Raw genomic sequence first — 15,028 nt, forward strand, 5'->3', positions numbered from 1 at the left:
CTACTTTTGAATGAGGATTCCTTAATGAGCTGATTTCTGGTCCTGATTTGGCTTTTGCCAACTGTAACCCTATACCACTTGTGCTTGGGCTGTTTCCCCTCCAAACCCCAACCCGGTCTCCTCAGAGGAGCCTGTTTCTGACAGCTGCTTTCTGTTTGTGTTGTGTGACCCTGAGATGCTCCAAGTGCTAGAGGGTCTGTGAGGTCATCCTTGTGTCAGCCACCAGGGCAGTGATGAGCCTGTGAGCTAAAAGACTAGTGGTGTTAGTGGCAGCTGTGTGAGAGAGGAGCGCTTATAATCCCCAGCTCGTGTGCTTTAACAGGCAAGAGGCTTTTAACAGTGGGTTATCTTGCTGACTCATAGCTGAGGCACGGTGTGGTTTACTTTAAATGAAATGATTAGATGAAAGCCATGCGGGCATTATCTGCTTTTAGACGTGTGGCTCTGATCTCTCCCTTCATTTCCCTGCCTGGTTTTTAAATAGAGGCAGCATGGAACCCAAGAAGACACTCCAATTAATGTGCAAATTTCAGGGAATTGTTATGCAAACTCAACATTCGATCTACCCCATTGGTGTGTTGCATAATGCTTGTATTTTATGCGTTTATGTCCAAGATATAAGTCCTTTTATAAAAGTACTCCTCCCTGATATTGATCATATACTCTCTGAGGTCATGGTAAATGAACACAGTAGTCAATATTGTCTTGTGAGTTTGTAGTTTTGTGCATGCGTGTGTGTGTGTGCCAAATCCCTGTCCCAAAGCACAGAGGCAGGGTCAAAGGCCAGTGTTTCATAAAAGTAATCTGTAAATAAATGATAAAATACAAAGGCAGGTACTGTTTCTCTCATTAAAGTTTCTTGGGTTAACCGCTAAGTTACTGTTTCATTAAAAATTTAGTGAGCTGGAATGTGGAGTCAAACCAGCAAAAAAAAAAAAAAGTCATTATCCAATTACTGATTGCACTATAAATCTGATATAGCTCCCTAAAGCTTAAAACAAGTATCTAATGTCTGTCATTTGTAATTAGTTAGATACCACAACCTCTGTAATATGTTAGATATCTTCTACCCAGTGTTCCAGTCTCCTTGTTCACCATGCAGTTCTAGATGCTTTTCACACACCTGTTAGCTGTGGTCAGTGTTTAGTTGCGACATTGAGCTGGTCAAAGCTGAGAGCATTTATTTCAGTGAAAGGCCCTTGCTTCACCTTGCACACACATGGCTGCTATCAGATAGAGAGCTCCAGTATGCTACTTGCATTCAGATCAAAGATTTGGATAGTCTGCCCATAATTTTTTTGTTAAAGTGTCCATAAGATAAATGTAAAGTATACTTTATATATAAAAAATTCTAAAAAGTCATTGGTTGAGAAGATAACAAAAATGTTTTTGGAAAGAACTTGGGATTTATGTACAGTCAGTTTGTGTTAGTTGTCCTGCTTATTTGATTCTATGTGTTCCTGACTAACATGGCTTGCTCTACTCTATCAGATTGAACAATGTTTGCTTGGCTCCTTTTCAGTCTTGATCTGAGTGGCTTCCTCTAATCAGTCTCTTGCAGCCAGACTTCAAACACTTAAATGTACTGTACCTGTCCTGTATTCCGGCCTTGCATGATCCTCTGCAGCTCTGTGCCACAGTGTTTGTACATTGTGTTTAATGATGTTAGTGTCTGTTTATTAATCTGGCTCTGCTCTGCATCCACAGCATTTTTCTTTCAGTTTTAAATGGGCTGGAACTCATCTGTCAGCGAGGGCTGGCGTTCAGTCAGGGGCTGGCGTTCAGTCAGGGGCTGGCGTTCAGTCAGGGGCTGGTGTTCAGTCAGGGTCTGGTGTTCAGTCAGGGGCTGGCGATCACCCAAGGCTAGTGTTTAGAAGTGATCGGTTTCAGAAATGGAGCTTTGTGCCAGAGCGGATGCAGGATAGCAATTTTATAAGCAGGCGGTCAGTGGGGTCAGGCTGGAGGCAGCTGTTGAACGTGCAGGAGGAGTGATTCTAATCTCTGAGGGCCAATTTAAGATCTGACAACAGCAAGCAGAGTTTTTATCTGGAGCAGAGCAGGAAACCCATCCCATTAAAACGAGTCCTAATGAAAAGACATGGGCAGCACAGGGCTGCACTTTCTGCACACACAGTTTGGGTTTATCAGATTTGAAGGGAACATTTAGGTTTGAAACACATATCAGTCTCACAGAGGACCATGTGTCAAGAGTACGGCTTGGCACAAAAGTAAATTCCAAGGAAAATCGATTCTTTCCACAGTGTGCCCACACAAGACTTGGACCTTATACTTTATACTTATAAACATTTTTAAATTAATTTCATTTGAACAAATGCAGCATAAATATTTTCATTCATCCTTTTTTAAATGAGTGCAGTATAAATATCATTTTTCCTTCTTTTTTCCTTTTTATTTTCATTTTCTTTTTCTTTTTTAGTTGGTTAAGTAACATTGGTTAGTTAACTAAACAATTGTGTCTCTCCAATCACCATTTCCTGGAATAAAAATAAAATAAAAAACATTAACTAATTGAATTGCTAAGCACTGTTGAGAATCTTTCATCCTGGTTGCTGTGGCAATAAGCAGCTTAATTTCAGGTGATCCATGGACAGAAGCCACTGCACGCAGCCTGTCTAATTGGAGACATGGCTGCCTGTTCAGCTGAGCATTTTTCAGGAGATGCTGTCCATCTCTTTATCCCCTTTATCTCAGAAGTGCTTTATTTACACCAGTGATGTGCAGTTTCACAGTGATTTAAGGGTGTGTGGAGGGGGGTTGCTTTTTGCTTTAACCAAGGGCCACACAGCAATAACGTGCTCAAAGCACTCTACCTGATGTACTAAGAATGCTGCAGTCCCAGGAAATGAATGACTAACAAGAGTATCACAAGTAAATTGGGAGTTTTAAGGTCACAGGGAACATGGGGCAAGATATTATTTATGCATATGAAACCAAACTTGAAAGGTATATTAAACCTACAGGAAATTTTGAATCAAATAAAACCGAGTATATATAACAAATATAATTTTAAAAATGCTGAATCTGATCAGAAGACTGATTGGGTATAGTCCTAATACATCTATAGGTTTTGTATCTATATGTATGCTAAAACTTGTTGGACATGTTTGAGTGTACCCCTGATATTGTATGCTGCCATGTATATCATTGCAGTCCTTCAACTGAAAAACCCTCTCACAGGGTCACAGTGTACATCTTTCAGACTGCTTTCTGAAAGCCCAGAAGTCATTGTCTTGGTCCAGGTACTGGATCCACTTAACCAGTCCAAAGTGCCTTAATGCAGAGCATTGTGGAGAGAGCACTGTTTCTGAAGGTGGGTCAGCAGCTTATATGGAAGGGCTTAGGTGGCAAGCAGTAACAACTTTTCCTGGAAGCGGATGGCAGAAATGGTGTCCTGCATCAGTAACGGTGAAATAAGGGCTGCTCCCTGCAGAGCGCGGAGCTGCAATGAAAGACGCAGAGAGCTGATGTGGGACTCTGCCTTCTCTCTGGTTGTTGTGAGGATCACAAGAGCTGTGTCATGACTTTGACTAGTGAGAATGAATCTGTTCTGTTGATTTCACCTTTGAAGGAGAGCAGCAATATATATACACTCTAAGAATGGAAATCCATTTGATTAGCTGAGGTTTATTTGCTTCATATGTATCTGTTCTGACAGACTTTTTTTTTTAACAGAATTGCAAATCGAAATGTGGATATATTACATTGACACTGAACCTTTAGCCCTGTGCATTCTTGCAGGATCTACGAGGCTTTCAACTCCAGGCAAACAATACTTTTTATTCTCAGAACTACAATACACCCTCCTGCCAGTTCTGCTTAACTCCCGTCTCCCTCTCTGTCCCCATGAACAGGTCCAACAGGCTTTCCCTGCCCTGAGCGCTGAGGTCCATCTCCTGCACCCCTCCAGGAAGCTGCTGGCCCGCTCTGTGGCATGGCCTGCCACCTGCCCGCTGCAGACTAAGTACCGGGCGTGCTGTTCCAGGACCAGTGTTGCAGCCTACCTGAGCGGAGTCCTGCTGGAGGTCCCGCCCACCCTCAGGGCCCGCGTCAGCCAGCCCCCCGCCGGCTCCCCCTGCAGACTTGTGCTGAAAGGTAAGACTGGTTTATGTACTGGGCTGGTTTGGATTCTATGAGTTGTATAAGGATCCTGACCTGAAGTGTGATGCAGTGTGGCACTAATCAGAGAACTTTCATTTTCATTTTGACTCCCTGTGCAGAGACTGGTGTTGCTTTCCATGATCTTGTACGTAAAAATCTGGATTATTGGCAATGGCCAAGGATGGAACCAAATTATCTGTATTTCCTTCCTTGTCTGTATTTCCCATTTTGAGCCCCCCGCCCCATCAGCCAGCCAGGAAATTTAAACACAGCCCAAACTTCAAACGTCTTGGCACTCAGCTTTGATTTCCCACAAAAAAAACAAAACAAAAAGGGTGAAAGTATTTGTCCTCTCTTAACTGGATTCTGTGTACATTCGTTTATTGGCGGTCCCCCCCCCCCCCCCCTTATGCAGCCTTCATCCCCCTGTTGTAAACTGATCCTGCGTATCTGACCTAACAGGCTGTCCTCTGGCGTGCTGCCAGGTGACATGGCGTCTCTATTCGAAGCTGGACTGGGTGAGTCAGTGACCCTGGTATCCCTAGCCTCCCAATGTTAATTACAGGGTTTTTTTTGTTTTGTTTTGTTTTTTTTTGCTCATGAGCTGCGGGAAACGCTTTCCTTCCTGTGCCAAAGCATGGGCTCGCCTGCCCCTTTAATGGTCATTGGCTGCATTCTTTCAGCTTTTTTGCAGAAGAGTGAGCTGTAATGATGGGCTCTGAATTACGTGGCACTAAAACACGTCTCATTTGGCCTCAGCTCGATTAGCTTTGCCCAGCCGGGAATACGGGTGGTCATGGTCAGTTTACATATTTCCCCTTGTGCGATTTGTCATATTTGCTGTGTAAGATTCTGAACTAAGACTGACAGGACAGTGATGGATTCTTCATTTTTGAGCTCACACACATATGACCTTACACACATGGCTATTTCCTAAAGCAGATTAGGCATGGTCCTGTTTTATGTGAACTGTCCCTATAACTGACCATAAACATACTGTAGCCTTCACCATCACCTTAGAAAGGTGTTTAAATCCTGCAAGGTGTTGAAATCCTGCACTTAAACTTTGCAGGTTTCAGCTTTTGGTGAGTACATTGAGAGGCCTCCGTTAATACCGCCTCTTATCTCCTTTCTTGACTGTCTTCATTCTTTGAGTGTGTAGATGTACTGCCCATTTGAGTAATGTAAAAACTTTAAAAAAAAATTTCGGGAGCAGTTCAAGGAGCAAACAAGTTCACTTGTAAGAGTTGCTATGAGCACAACTCATATCTGTCTGGATTTGAACTGTAGTCTGGTTCCTGGAGGATTGCGTCCTAATCCATGCCTCATGCTCATTCAGAAAGTAAAATAATGAGGTCATGTGCTACTGGTGATTAGAACATGAACGTAACACTATGCGTTTCTCAGCATTGTGAAACCAGTGTGCACTGGGACTCAAGCTTGTGTAATTGTGTAAAAGAGAACCTTTAGGCCCAGGATTAGGAAGTGTGGCTCTAAGACGCATCTGCGGTGTGTGTATACTTCAAGTCTATGCATAACCTTTTGTGCTTTGTTTTTGCTGGTCCGTTGGTGTTGGGAACCAAATGGCATGGCCCATAGCACCAAAGCATTCTTCTGTTTCAGTCAGACTCATCACAAAAGTATTCTTTTAACTCTTTCTCACAAGAGGCTTTTTCACAAACTTCTTATGGTTTTGCTTAAAATACTCATATCAACAGATGTATAATCTGGACAGTGAGTGTTCTGTCAGGTTGATTATGAACAGGACAGTTTCATCCTCTCTGTAATTCATACATCTGAAATTCTGAGCTTGTCAGATTTCCCTGTCATTTTGTTTTGACTTCTGACACATGCATAAGAGACATGCCAACAACCAGCTGTAGCGGTGACCAGAGGGGGACGGAAATAGCGAAGGTCAGTTTGTGCCAGGCTGGCCTGTTAGTATGTTCTGAATGTGAGGCTGCTTTGCTGTGCAGCACGCTGAATGAATTCACTGTCAGACGTGACGGATCAGGTGCTGTTCATGCAGCGGCACACCCAGACATCACAGACAGTGCGGCCTGTATTTCTGATAAGGTAGATTGTTGTGGCTTGGAAACAGGCATGTCGTGGCAAACAGTAAAAATCATGTTTTGCTATGTAATTGACTTTACTAAGTGTTTAGTTTTGTTGTTTAGTGTAGTGTTTAGGGTTTTTTTGGTTTGTTTGTTTGCATTTGGCTAAGGCATAAAGTATTGAAAGAGCCATAAAGCTTTTTACTGATAATTGTATCAACTGGCATGGTTCGAAACATGAATTTCCTATAAGATCAGGACACGTGGGAAATCTGCTTTTTTTTTTTTTACACTTTTCTCAGTACTTGATTAGGGTTAGCCTGAACACTTGGACCCAGTACATGATATCTAGGCTCACACTCATCCTCAGGTACTTATAAACACAATTATTGTTGTTTGACTGCCAAAGTCCTTCAGGTATGCATGGAGTACGTTAGCTGTAACATAGCAATTTACATGCTATGTGGTGCCTGTTTGGATGCTTGGCTTCCTGTTCTTGCTCTCTGCGCTCTCTCTCATCTAGGGGTAAGCTGACCTGCTGGAGAAACGCGGCCAAGAAAGGGTGTGAATGGGGTGTGTGTGTGTGTGTGTGTGTGTGTGTGTGTGTGTGTGTGTGTGTGTGTGGAGAAGGAGAGACAGAGACTGACAGGAAGGGGGGTGGAGTGGTCAATCTGTGTGTCTGTGAGTGTGTGAGAGAGAGGGAGGGGGGAGAGACAGACAGAGGCAAAGTGAGCTATCTGAGCTATCTATCGAGTCAACTCGCAGGCACTGAAAATCAGGGCAGCTGTGCTCAGGCTGCACTTTAAATGTGGTTAAGCGAATCGCGCTGGTGCAGCGGCAAACAGGGAGCCAGTGTCCGGACAGCCACCAGCATGAAGCACTCACACCCAGCTGATTACAAGCTGATCAGTAAGTCCACCACTTTGTTTTTCCATAGCGGAGAGACAGGAGGCTTGTTAGACTGGTGTAGGCTAGAAGTGGGTTCAACCTCCTCGCTGTGTGAAGATGTCCTAGTGTTGCCTATGTGGTGACTGAGATTTGACTCCCAACTGGGTCTTCTGGCTCATAGTGGGTTAAAAAGTCTGGCCTAAGAATTTTTTTTTTTTTATGTCAAGAACCCAGGATTTATGAATTAGAATGTCTTTGGTGATTTTATGTTTGATGTACGTCAAGATTGACTATCCTGTGATTGGACAATGATGCTGCTGATTTGAAATGCATTTGCAGTTCACTGCTGTGTAACATGCATAAATGAACTAGTGAGTAACCTGAGAAGAGTAGGAAGCAATCTCTGTTAGGCCAAGAGTTCCTCTTACACCGTGCTGAAGGCAGGGCTTAAAATGCTTTTCATGCATGTGATGGAGATTTTGTTTGAAGGTGCTGCTGACATTTCTTTGGGCAGACAGAGCCATAGAGAAGACCCTGGTTTCCATTGGCAACCATTTTATATACAGCCACTTGTTATGTTTTGTATTCGTGAGTGGTAAATGCAGCCAAGGTTGGTCCTGATTTGATTGCAGTCTTTGACACTTTACTTATGTCACCTGTTAAGATAATGCTCAATAAAGGATGCACTCTTGTTTTGGCCAAAATAAGATTTTCTGGCCGTTCAAATGTAAAAATCCAATATATCCATATTCCAGTTGACATCATAACAACATAACATTCATCTTAACAGTCTAGTCTGTACGTGGTTCATCTGGACGTCATAACTGTCCAGTCTGTATGTGATTCATCTGGACGTCTTGACTGCAAGTCAAACATTGAGAAGAGGGTTTGGAACCAAACCTGTGGTCATTAATGTTTTGGAGAAAAAACTACTAATTTTATATTGCAATAATGTTTGTTTGTTTGTTTGTTTGTTTTATTGTATTAGATTTTTATTTGTGTTTCATATTAGTTTTACAATCCAGTTACTACTCTCAGCTCAGATAGATAGCTTTACACATACATTTACAGCGTTTAGCTGGTCTTGTCCAGAGTGATGCACAATTGTGCTGTGATGTCCCCTTGGACCAAATCCAATTTCATGGATGTCTTAGGACTTTTGCACAGTACTGTATGTACTGGAAAGGCAGAAAGTGCACTTGTTATTAGCTAATTTAGGTTTTATTAAGATTTTAACAAATAATAAATAATGTCAAATAATTAAACCATTTGGGGATTTCCAGAGCAGTCTTAGAATATAAATACATTTTTAATCTTGCCATATTGTTGTTAATTTTTAGAATTTAGAACTGACTACTTTCCTAAAAAATCTTTGAAACAAAAAAATTTAAACAAATTGGTGTGAAGTTTTTGATTTATGCCCATCTCAACTTCAGGTTGATCCTGTAGTGCACCTGATTGAGGTGGAGGTCTTAACCACAGCTAGGTCATGGTTTTCCAGGGAGCACACATGCTGTCATACTAATACATATGTAGGACATGCTGGATAAACGCTTCTTCCAAATGCTTTAAATATACTGTGCACTCCTGTGTGTGTGTGTGTGTGTGTGTGTGTGTGTGTGTGTTCCCAAAAACAAGACTTCGGCTGAAATGACTGGGTGAAGTAGCTCTGTGACCTTCCCATTGGCTGTGCTCCAGCCGCCCCTCCCCCACTCTCAGGCAGCACATACATAAAGATCAGGCAGCCAGGATGCTCTAGCGCTTAATGAAGTACATTTGTTTCCAGCCCATTTGGTTCACATCAAGTGTTTCCATGCAAGGCTGTTGTGGGGTACACAGCAGCTAAATGTGATGCCTAATAAAACCCTGGAGTTGCTGGGGGGTTTCACCATTTAAATGCTGGCCTTCTAAGAATACTTGCATTTGCTTTGACCATGCCTTTTATCATGCTGCAGTTTCAGAGAGGCTCAGTTACTGTCCTGGTAAGGGCTTCTTTTGATCTCTTACACCTGATTCATTTCCTGATGGTCATGAATCCAGTCCCTCAGAGCTGCGAAAATGACAAATTGCTCCCCAGACTAGAGATGGACAATCCTCTGGCAACATGTGAACCCTTCTTCAATAAACACACTGTGACTCAGCGCTGAAAGGCCTGTGCACGTGTTTTCTATTCTCGCGTGGCCTGTGAGTCACTACACCCCACTGCGCCTGCCATTCTGCGCCAGAGCGCATGCTAGCGGGTGCACAAATCAAGTGAGCTTTGCGTGTCTTTTCCGGCAGTCACCACGGCGCCACAAAGAGGAGGAACATAGCCAGTTGATGCTGACCAGGCACTGCATGCCGACTGTTTTTTATTTAATTTTTCTTACTCTTTCTTTCTTCATCTTCCATGGCTGACTGAACCAGCAGAGCAGCTCTCGGATCACACGGGGATCCTGAGGAGATGAAGGAGCGAAGATGCTAGTGAGGGTTTAGTGATGGATAACCATGTAGAGGGACCAATGTGAAAGTTCTATCATAGGTACTGATTGGAGGATATTGCTGGTGCAAATAACAGATCTGGCTTAAGCTTGATGTGGTTTGTTTATTTGCAGAGATGTTTGCACCTGTTGCTCTCTCATAGACTGAGAGTAACTAAAACCTCATTCTTTTCTAAAACTAAGCTTACCCTTTGATCACCAAGGACAGGGAATGAACCTCTCTGCCCAATGATTAAAGACTCTTGAACTTATTAATAAGTTAACTCATTGAATTGGTTGAGTTTGTCTGCATGGGTTTATTTCTGTCTTTAGGGTTGTATGTTTTGGCTGTTTAACTTCTAATTATATTTCGTAGATGAAGCAAAACAAAACCTCTCAACACAATCTTTCCCCTTGACTCTACTACCCCACCCCCTCGCTCTCCTCCTCAGAGCGCCAGCTCTGCGGTTCCATGGCCAGCCAAGGTTCCCTCTCTCCTGCTGTGACAGGCATTAGTAAGGAGCTTGCTGACCTGCGCCACCTGGTCCAGTTCCCAGAGGAGATAGCCAGCATTTTGACCGAGCAGGAGCAGCAGTTGTACCGCCGTGTGCTCCCCATCGACTACCTCTGCTTCCTCACGCGTGACCTGGGCAGCCCCGAATGCCACAAGCGCCACCCACACCTCAAGGCCTCCCTGTCGGCCCCTACTATGTCCTTGCAAGATGCCCAACACAACGCCGTGGAGGACTTGGTGACGCGCTTTAATGAGGTTGGACTTGTCTCTTCTCCCCTCTTTTCAGACTATACTCTGAATAAGTTAAAGTAACACTTTGTACAAAAATGCTACTGTTGATAATAATTAATAAAATTGAGTTGGGGGAACTTCATAAAGGGCACAAGATCTCAATCTTTGTTAGCATAGCATGTTTACATGCTAATGGCTTGTTTCATTGTACTGATTTTAAGGAAATTGTATGTTTAAGGTCACATAGTCTGCAAAGGAAGTCATCTCAGAGCAGAAAACTATAGAGATGAGCTGGCGTAGCACTGCACAACAGAATGTGAAACAACAGAGCAAGGGTATTTAAACTGGGCCATGTTTAAAGCTATTTCCCAAATAACATGTATGCACAGAGGAGTAGAGAATGCATTGCCATCACCACACATTTTTCCTTCTGTCTGGTCATATGAACCAATAAAATATATCTGGAAGTACAGCAACCACCACTCAGGTAAAACGGTGTAGTCTTACGAGTCTAATGCACAGCACCTACATGAGCTGAACCTGGTGGCAATGTCTTTGTTTAGTCTGTACAGCTTGCAGCAGTGGCTGGATATAACTGTTTGTTAATTAGATATAAAGGTTTGTTAACTATCCAACTTTCAGGCATGTGTAGATTGGATGTCTGATTGGATGTTAAACAGACAGTAACTGAGGAAATAGTGAAGAAATAGTGGGATATTTAACTCTCTGGTCATGTTCCAATATTAGGCAGCTGTTTCTAATATTATTATACCATATGAATCCTAACATGCACTTCTAACAGTGTGAAAAATGGCAATGTATTGAAAGTGCCAGCCAAAACACCCTGTTTCTGTGTTAGAACTGTTTGGAAATGATTATGGTTATGTTTAAGTTGCATGCCTTTGTGTCAGATGGCTGTGATTATAAGATTACTGTTAAAAGATTGCAAGATTATAAGATTGTGACTGGGGGGGTTTCCTCAGCATCTTTTGCCATGCTTGGCAGTGCTCATGTGAAGTTACATGTCTTCAGAGTTAAAACTTTGAACCAAGAGCTTGCCTTTAGTGCTCAGGCACTAATCAGTTCTCAATCACAGTTTGTCTTTTTTCTACTGCATCATCAATAATCATTCATGCACACCTTGTGGGTGGAGATGTACATGATTGTAACTGAGATGTTCCTTTCCTTTCTCTTTAAACGATGCCTACATCATCATTTGTTTGCTACATAAGAAGGTGGTCAGTGACTAGTCCTGTGCTGAGCGCTGTGCATCAGGACTGCAAGAACTTATATAATCTGTATAGTGTCTTTGAGGCATTCTCTTGTGTAAGTCAGACTGGCTGTTCTGTAGAATAACATAAGAGCTGTGGGTTGATGAGAGGAATGCTGCTTAGGTGATATGAGTTCAGCCAATCCTGGTGCTCCACATTAAATGTTCCCCAACACACAGAACCCCAGCATAACTGTTTATGGAACCAACATCATCATATAACGTTTGTGATATTTCAGTGTCAAGCACTACAGCAGACATCAAGAGAAAATCTTATTTTTAAAAAATCTTATTTTCTCAAGAGTACTGTAGTTAATGCTTTTTATATGAATGACTACATCAGCATTGTTAAAATGCACATAATTGAGATCCAGGGTACTTTTATTTTTTAACATTTATTGTTGGCCGTGGCTAAAATAAACAGTTACAAAGTGCAAAGTGGACTAATAATTTGGCATACAACATAGTAGGTTAACTTTTAAAACAGCAGGACTGGAAACCAAGGCATTTTTCTCAGCAGTAGGATTCAGATGATCACTCAAATGTTGTTTCCTTTGGAAATTTCAAAGGGTTTCAGATGTCAGATGCTGCTGACACATGCAATGACACATGTAATGGAATCTTAGAAGAGGAGGGATCTGTTGTGGTGTGAAACAACTTATTACATTGAATTTTATTGTGATTTAGTAGAAATAATTTACATTACCTTCAAATTATAGCACTGGAGCTCAACTTCACTTGGTGTTTACATTAACCAAGGTGGCCAGCCCAGATTGCTTTGGTTAATGGGTATTCTCATTATCTTCTGAGATGAGATTTCTCAAGCATTTCCAACCTGCTTTTCCTTTAGTTTTGAGGGTATAATGTAATGGTATAATGTTGTTGTCTTTTTTGTTTTGTTTTTTTTTTTTAAAGTTTTTTAGGTGTGTTGTTTTTTCTAGGTGAGCTCCTGGGTGACGTGGCTTATCCTGACGGCAGGCTCTATGGAAGAGAAGAGAGAGGTTTTTTCGTGCCTGGTACATGTAGCTAAGTGCTGCTGGAACGTGGGCAACTACAACGCAGTGATGGAGTTCTTGGCAGGTCTCAGGTAGGGCTTTACATTGCATGGGTAAAACATTGGATTGTGGTATTTTCTTAGCAAATTAAAGTACATTCCTGGGTTCTTGGAAAGGCAGGGTTTTTCTTAGTTATATCTAATGGGGTTAACATGCAGAAGAAAAATGTTAGTGCTCAATTTTTCTGTAGATCTACCAAAGTGTTGAAAATGTGGCAGTTCATGGACCAGGCAGACATCGATACCATGAGAGGCCTGAAGGATGCAATGGCACAACATGAGTCTTCGTCTGAGTACAGAAAAGTGGTGAAGCGTGCTCTTAACATCCCTGGCTGTAAAGTGGTGCCCTTCTGCGGAGTGTTTCTTAAGGAGCTTGGTGAAGTTCTCGATGGGGCTGCCTGCTTAATTGGACTACGTCCTCCTTTAGATTCTCAAGGGGACTCAGTTGAGGTGAGGGCTAGACACCTGTATCTCGTTAATGGCCATTAAAGGAAATGTAATCTTTGTGGTTGAAATTGGGGTTTGAGTGGGCTATAAGTATTGTAACTGTGTGCCTAATTTTGTTGTAATTGCCTGTGGCTGGATTTTCTTGCCATCTTTATAAAAAAAAATGTAATGGCCTTTATGGCTTCACATCAGATTGATTTAACTGAGGAAACATGCGCTTGGCTGTTCTAGTGGCTGTCTAATTATCTTTCAGTGTGGTCAGGCCTTGACAATTGAATTAAAGTTAATTAAATTCACGTTGTGGTTTATAGCCTTTGAGAGGCTCACTGAGGAGTTTGTTCTCTCTATACCTCCCAGTTTGTGGCTGACTACAATGGCCAACAACGTTTCCTGCACAGAGCTGGTGGTGACGGGCTGCATAGCCCAGAGAAGGAGGCCACGGTCAGCAACATCCTGCAGACCATCCGTAGCTGCAACCGTAGCCTGGAACCCGAGGAGCCCGAGGACAGTCCTCACATACCCTGCACTGCCTGCAAGGAGAGTCCTCACGTATCCTGCATGGCTTGTAAGGACTCGTTCAAAGACAAGAGTGTACACCCGTGAGTCACTTCTCCCTCATTTCCTGTCAGTTATGTCGCCAAAGGCCATTCACCCACACTATTACAGGCCAGGTCTTGACAGCCAAGGTTTTCCCAGTAAACCTTTGCTATATTAGGAGGAGTTACATGCCTATATTCAAGCTGTCCTTTAATGTACTTTATTGTCTGATATCTGGTTCTGGGGGGGGTTTGCCTCTGGACGCTTGGAGCAGTCTCATTTACTGTGGCACCTGTGTTCAACTTCCTGGAGCAATTTAATTTACTGTGACCGTATGTCAGCTAACATTTTTAATTGATTTTAAATTAGTATTCTCTGTGCTAGGATTGTTTTTTTGTTTGTTTGTTTATTTTTTTGTAAAATCTTCTCATTTTTGTAAAATCCACTGTGGTGATGAAGGACACAGCAAGGATTCCGGCATAACCTAAAGAAGAGAAGGGCACAATCTTTGTCCCCTCAAGCTTCTGATCTTGAGATATTTTTAAAAAACTGGAAAGACAAATATAAAAACAGTATCACTGTACATCTTGTTTTGTTTTTATTGCTTGTTTTGTTAAAAGTCCAAACTGTGTAAATGGACTCAAGAAATGGACTCATAATACTATTTTTTATTTAGCAAATCCTTAACAACTAGAACTCCCTGTAAAATTATTTACATATTTTTCTCATATGTTTATTTTTATTAAGTATATTGTTATTTATCCATAGGTACTGCTTGTCCTCATAGCCAGTGTTTATGTGGTTTTGGGAGGAAGTTCCTCCTGGTTATTAATGTGGTGTCAGAATGGCACTCTGTCTGGTTTATGTCATTGCTAGTGCTGTGGTCTTTTCCCAGGTGTGTTACTCTCAGGAAAGGGTTTTAATTTTCAAGTGGGATCTTAATCCTGCTCTTCTCCAGAGCCGGAGAACTGCTGTACATTCATCTCTGTTTCTGTTATCTTTTTTCTCTGAAGAACAGTTTAGTCTCACATGCAGTCAAAATCAATAGCAGCATCTTGGGTTTTTTAGTTTGTTCTAATTATGCATGTGCACGGATGTGCAGTATAACAACAATTGCAAGGTAATCATGTATTACAGTAGAGGACTGGAGGACTGTGAACTGCTGTCATTTGTGAAACCATTTTTTTTCTTTGTATCCTCTTCCTTGTACTTGTTGCTCCATCCTCTCTGCCTTTAAGGAAAACCCCAGGCCATGTTTTGTAAGTTGCTGCACCTGTCTGTGTTTCTGAGATTTGCACTGACTGGAATAGTTTTTAGTACCCTCTATTAACATGCCACAACTCAAATGCCTGAGAATTGCAAATGCATGGTGCACTGCTAATATTTGCATCACCATAATAAAATAATATACTGTATTGCATTGGTTTTTTAGAGGATATGTACTAAATGTGACTA

At 42.0% G+C, this 15,028-nt stretch overlaps 1 protein-coding gene across 13 annotated transcripts in view; it reads left to right on the top strand.

Moving 5' to 3' along the window:
• plce1 (phospholipase C, epsilon 1) overlaps positions 1-15,028 on the top strand; it is a 52,845-nt gene that overhangs the window by 18,200 nt on the left and 19,617 nt on the right. For 9 of the 13 annotated variants that reach the window (XM_081698083.1, XM_081698082.1, XM_081698084.1 and 6 more), the window contains 6 exons: positions 3,873-4,113; positions 9,973-10,289; positions 12,477-12,622; positions 12,781-13,039; positions 13,394-13,635; positions 14,812-14,832. In XM_081698083.1, coding sequence (XP_081554209.1) covers positions 3,873-4,113; positions 9,973-10,289; positions 12,477-12,622; positions 12,781-13,039; positions 13,394-13,635; positions 14,812-14,832 — 1,226 coding nt within the window. Of the gene's footprint in view, positions 1-3,872; positions 4,114-6,901; positions 7,083-9,972; positions 10,290-12,476; positions 12,623-12,780; positions 13,040-13,393; positions 13,636-14,811; positions 14,833-15,028 lie in introns of those variants that run through there. The other 4 variants (XM_081698085.1, XM_081698091.1, XM_081698088.1 and 1 more) reach the window with 2 other exon arrangements.

Source organism: Electrophorus electricus, chromosome 15 (assembly GCF_041902795.1).
Source record: "Electrophorus electricus isolate QZ-2024a chromosome 15, ASM4190279v1, whole genome shotgun sequence".
NCBI classification, from domain to species: Eukaryota; Metazoa; Chordata; class Actinopteri; order Gymnotiformes; family Gymnotidae; genus Electrophorus; species Electrophorus electricus.